Source organism: Oncorhynchus masou, chromosome 11 (assembly GCF_036934945.1).
Source record: "Oncorhynchus masou masou isolate Uvic2021 chromosome 11, UVic_Omas_1.1, whole genome shotgun sequence".
NCBI lineage: Eukaryota > Metazoa > Chordata > Actinopteri > Salmoniformes > Salmonidae > Oncorhynchus > Oncorhynchus masou.
In genome coordinates, this window is record NC_088222.1 from 39,401,551 (window position 1) to 39,407,550 (window position 6,000).

At 41.5% G+C, this 6,000-nt stretch overlaps 1 protein-coding gene across 1 annotated transcript; it reads left to right on the forward strand.

Moving 5' to 3' along the window:
• Positions 1-2,480: 2,480 nt before the first annotated feature.
• LOC135548675 (E3 ubiquitin-protein ligase RNF26-like) lies at positions 2,481-5,456 on the forward strand. The gene is made up of 2 exons (XM_064978506.1): positions 2,481-2,669; positions 3,006-5,456. Exon 2 carries the CDS (start codon positions 3,017-3,019, stop codon positions 4,418-4,420), a length of 1,404 nt encoding a protein of 467 aa, XP_064834578.1. The 5' UTR covers positions 2,481-2,669; positions 3,006-3,016; the 3' UTR covers positions 4,421-5,456.
• The last annotated feature ends 544 nt before the right edge of the window (positions 5,457-6,000 follow it).

The window sequence follows — 6,000 nt, forward strand, 5'->3', positions numbered from 1 at the left end:
GCCAAATATAGTGTGTTAAAATGAGATCAGGGCACCTCTTAATCATCATTAGAAGGCTAGACACTTTACAATAACTTCTATGTTATCATATTATACCATTTCCTCGTTCTGGCTCCTGTCATTTTTCTATTTACATTATAGTGAGGGTAGCAGTTGTAGCTTATTGAAATTCAGCTCATAATGGTTTGGCGAAGAGTCTGAATATGCTTTTTTTATGCTGTGAAAAATTCAACCACATTCTGTAGGTTCCCTATTAAAAGCTTCTTTGAATGGTCACTTCTTATATAAACTATGGGCAACCCTTGCATTTTGTTGGTATTAATAATATATCCATCCCTCGTAATAAAGCTGTTACTTAATTAAAGATGAACCGTTTGTTGTAGGTTATGTACATGTGTTGTGTTAAATTGTTTCTGTAACATTTTCAGTTGAGAACAAGGGTGTGATTGTATGCTTCAGGTTAGCCTCGAGACTTCGTTGACAGACCATTGATAAGGTCCCTATCCCCACACCCAGCCCAGGACAAGGGCAGCCAATTCAGTAGATTTCACCTCCGAGCATGGCCTATGAGCATCGACCGAAGAAAGCAATTATAGCTCAGCTGTTCTTGTAAAGGGGACTTTCACAGGCAGAGAACCCCCAACCCTCAAAATTGTCAGAGTGCCAGAAAATATGAATGCTATTCTTTCATTTGTTCAGTTACCAACTGAAGGCTTGCTCTATTTAGGCTATCAAGATATAATTTAGCCTGAATAGACTATATGCAATGTTGTTCTGTGTGTCCTTGGCTGTATGGGAAAATGTACTTATCATCGCAACAATAAGTTGAGTGTGCTATTCCCCCATTCTATTATGTCTATGGAACCAATTGTTACATTAGAATCATTGGCATGAATCCATTGACCAATCTATGAATGTCCACTATCTTTCCTATTTGATACATTGAAAGGGTTTATATCAAACATCAACCTAGGATACCGACAGTGCACTTCCACCAGCAGAGTCTTGAAAAGCCTTCCTGTTCTCAGAACATCTTAAACATTAAACATGGACAACTCTTTCAGGGTGAGACAGTGGAGGCATCCAATTGTGCTATTAGTAAGGACAAGTGTTGAATGCTCCAAAGACCTATATGAGGAGTGTTTAGTGGGGGTCCTAATTGGCAGGAGAAGGGTGTCTGATGCCATTTTTCCACATTAGGCTTGAAGGAGAGCAGCAGCTGTGATAAGATGGGCAAGAACAACAAACGGGAGAGGAGTGAGAGAGCGAAAGAGAGTTAGAGAGATTGCAGCTGTCTGAAAAATGTCTGGGAAATAACAAAGGACTAACTGTGGACATTGGGTTACCTATCTGTTAACCTGGAGGCTCATCCATGGAATACCATGATGTCACTTAAAGAGCAAGAGGGCTTGATGTATGGTTTAAGTCATTTGAAGAGGGTAACACCCTATTCTGGACTCCAAATGGAGGCATTTTGTTGACTGACTCGTGTTAGTCTGTACACTACCACATATTTTTAGAAAGTCGAGTAGCATGACATAAATAGTGGGGAAAGCACAGAGGTGGGTGCAAAACAGCTCTCTCTTCTAAGACAACATCACACATGCACAGCTGGGATAAAGGAACATGACTGATTATGCTTTTCAGCCCTCCAAAAGAAGCCATATATTCAGGTTGTGCGATGATTTGATAAGGGCCACGGTTGGCTGCGGTTCCTGAGCAGACAGGATGGGGGTGGACATGGGTGTTAAGCAGTCAAATTTGTGATTTTTTTTTTGCCACTTCCATTATGACTGTCCTCAGGGCAAGCTTGCTGGCGAGATCAATCACAGATAACATACATTGGTGCTGAGGGATTTATTGACTCATAATGAGATACACGACGTCTATTAGAAATAGCATGTTAGTGTCTCACAACATGGACTATGATCTGCCCAAGATACATTTTCTCATTCTAGAGTCGTTAGTGAAATGTTGAGTGAGATTATGGCTTTATATTTGGTGTTACTACATGAATGGTGTTGCCTCAGGTGAGTAGGTGGGTAAGTAAATACATTAAATATATCAAATTACTTGGCCTGTATTGTCTCTTAAAGCAGAGAATGACAGGGGGTGACATGAGTGTGCAATATCTCACAGTTTTGCAGTTGACCACTCTCTAGCCAGGAAACACCAGAGCATGGGAAACTATTGAAAAATACATGTGAAAAGAAACTGTAATGGCACTAAATATGTATAAATATGTTTCCACTGTCCATGCAAAAACAGGATAATATGGACATGACAGTATGATAAAAAATATATATGATTAAGAGTATAAGGTCACTATGATTGATGATAATCGAACTACTGTTACAATTGAATTATTAGTTAGAATATAATATTTGTATTTATTATTATTTTATTCTTTGTCGTTCTTATTTATTTCGCAGGCATCATAGTCGAAGCAGTCACCATCACAAGATCTGAGTTCGATTATTTTGTCTAGATAGGCTTCTCAAAATTTAATCTTCCTGTCTGGTTGGTCGTGTTTACATGGATGGCTAAAATGACAGCGTCTTTAGATTGGAGCCTGCAAACATTTTTATTGATTGTGTCAACCAGGGTGTATGTCAATCCTATTATCCCATTGGTAGCAATTGGTTAGCGTGTTATATACGCTATGTAAGGTGAGATCCGTTTTCTATTTGATCTGCTATAGCTAGCTAGCATAACTTGCTAACTAGCTAGCTGATAGTGGGTGGGGTTTTCATTAGCATTAGAAATGGCATACTAGAGGTGTTTTTTCTTCAATGTGTCATTTTTAACATTTCTATTCATCTCAGTTCGTGTTATGTCATTGGTAATCGGGAATAATAGCTTTAACTAGCCACTTAATAATGTTGCACAGCTTGAAAGTTAGCTAACTATGCTGTTTAGCCTAACTGATAGCATGCTAGCTAACTAGTGTGTTAAACGTAAATGTAGTTCAATGGCAAACTTTAACACGTTCTTGTCTCCTGTAGGGAACACTAATATGGATGTAGTGAACTTTGCTTCCTGTGCTATTGGGAAATGCCTGGACACTTTTTGCCTTATACTAGACTTGGTCATCTGGTTTGTGAATTGGCTAGGCCGACTTTTCTCCAACATGGGTTCATCAATGCACGACCTGCAAGTGGTCCCGAGTGGCTCCATCTTACTAGAATACTGGAACTGTGCACTGTTCTCTTTCCTCACTGTAACAGAGGTGGTCACAAGCACAGCACACGGAGCTTTCAATCTACTGGAGGGATGGCTTCAGACCTTAGGAGGGGTGTTTGAGAGTTTCAAAATGGTGGGCCACCTCTCTTCTCATGTTGCATGGCGCACCAAGGAGCTGCTACACCGCGGATTCCTGTCTGGACATACTGTGCTTAAACAGACTTGTGACGGTTTTAGTATTGCGTTCAGCCTCGTTCTCTACTTTGTCAACACTATCGTCAACATTCTTCTCATTGGTACCCAAAACTGCTTCTCTGCAATGGTAGGGGCCTGGGAGGCAGTGTCAGGCCCCCTGCATAAAGCCTTGGAGCTGGCCCTCACACTTCTCACCTTCCTATACAGCTGCCTGGTGGGCACCTCTGTATTGCTTTGGACACCCTGCCAACTAGCTCTTGAGTTTCTGGGCTCCCTCGGTCATGTCTTTATCACAGTATTCATGCTCAACATCTATGGCTTGCTCTTAACAGCAGTCATTGTTGCTTTGACCTTGCTATATCTCAACCCAGAGATGCCTCATCATGTGGCCCAGCAATGTCTTCACTTTGTCAACACAATCCCAGGAATGCTAAGTCTACAGAGAACCATCTATAGACTTTACCTGCTGGCCATGGAGCAAGCTCAAGCTCTTCAGGACAATGGAGCTGGACCACAGGCTATGGGGCAGGTGGCCCAAGCAAGACAGCCAAGGGGCAGAACAGTACAGACTTCTGTGGACCAAGGTGGAGTGGGGCACTTAGTTCTGGATCCAAGGGCCCCAGGTATTCCTACTGACCATACAGGTACCCTTCTTCCCCCAGAACAGACTGGAAGAGAACAAGTGGAGTTATACTCAACACTTCAACACCTCGACAGTAGGTGGGATGACATCAACCTTGACCCAGACCAATACCACCACCAGTCTACAACAAGGACTACAGTGAAGCAGCAGCCTGCCTCTGGCCAAGGCAGCCAGGCCCCTCCGGTTGACACTGGCCTCCTCAGTCTATTGAAGGAGCATGAGGAGAGGAAGAAGTGCGTAATCTGTCAGGACAGGGTCAAGAACGTGTTGCTGCTGCCCTGCCGCCACCTGTGCCTGTGTCGCCACTGCTCGGCCATCTTGCTACAGCAGCCCCCCCAGCAGCACAGCTGTCCCCTCTGCCGACAGGCCATCACACAAACCATGGATGTCTTTCTCTGAGGGAACTGGTAGTGCACTTTGGGGTACCATTTCAGACACCCCCCCTTAGTTAAAGAGCGAGGGGATGGCTTCAGCTTGACTTCCAATGGGCTTTAAAAGAGCTTCTGCCATATTACTTATTTCTTTGTACATTTTAGATCTACGAACACTGAAGGGGAAGACTTTAAACTCAGGATAATGAGTGATGATAGACCTCCACAATGTATAGCTGTGCTGATAAAACACAACTCTTGTCCACTGTCATGTAAAAAATGGTACTGTATGTATGGTGCCTATTTAGTGGGGTGGAACATTCAGATAGACATGAATTTTATAGAATAGCACTGACTGTCGAGTTTTGTTGGCTCTGTGCAGTACATTGCTATCCATTCTCTGACCCAAATAAGCCCATAGGGTTTCTGATGCTCACACTTTGCTTCCACCAGTTCAATTAATTCATATTGCAGCTTGCATTTTAGGCGTTTGGTCCTTTTAGTTTATATAATGTGGACATATCCTTGATGGTTTTCCACAGTTGCACTAACTATATTGCACTGGCTACGAAGCTGCTGTGCTGGCTTGTACAGTGAACAAAATATTACATTTGTAATTGAATAGACGTTGAATACTTCCAGTTCCATCTTTCAGGCACATACTGTAGGAGCGCTGCACCTGTACTGTCATATTTTATATAGATAACTTAGAAATGACTTATAGGCCTATAACAATGTATAAATTGTGAAGATGAGGAATAATCCCATTTGTTTGAGAACTAATAAATTCAGAGTGAACTAGACTAACGTTGCTCTAATATATTTCAAGGAACTGTTTATCATCCATACTGTATATGTATACTGGCAAAATGTTACACTACCTTAAGTTTGTGTTATGATTTGATGCACAAGGTCATGCATTTTTCTATGTTTTGTACTTATGAATGTTTTTTTAAAGTTATTCAGATACACGTGTTGTCTATTCATTACCCTTGTCAATGTTTTTGTATCATATCAAATAAACATGCAACAGGCTATGCCTTGTAGGCTATAGTTCCATATAATTCATGTGTACTTGCCAGTGTGTATTTATTCATCAAAACTAACAAGCTGAAATCTACAGAAGTCCAGAGAGGACATATTCATAAAAAATATAATTCCCTTGTTATGTGGAGATCACGATTTATCTCATGATCACTACGTATGAAAACAACTTGTTTTATGTTAGGCTTCTTGCAGACAGCCTACAAGGCAGCATCCTGACATCAGCCTCTGAGGCTGCTATTGAATCTGATCAGCATGCCAGGAATAGAGCACGCCCACTCTTGATCATATACATAATGGACTGATTGCTAATCTGCCTGCAAGGAGCTTTACATATGAAACAGCCTAGAAGGCAGCATCTTGATTTACCATTCTGTTGAATCTGATCAAGCTCTGAGGCTGCTATTGAATCTGATCAGCCTGTCGGGAATGAAGCTCACCCACTCTGTAAATGTAAATATTATCCATAAAACATGAAGTGTCCCTTACAATTATACACATATCAGTTATGCAAGCTAACAATCAGCATAGATAAATGTCTAGCTAGCTGACAAGACTACCTAG

Excerpts from the sequence above, each read along its gene's own strand:
- LOC135548675 (XM_064978506.1), top strand. The coding sequence starts at position 3,017 with ATGGATGTAGTGAACTTTGCTTCCTGTGCTATTGGGAAATGCCTGGAC.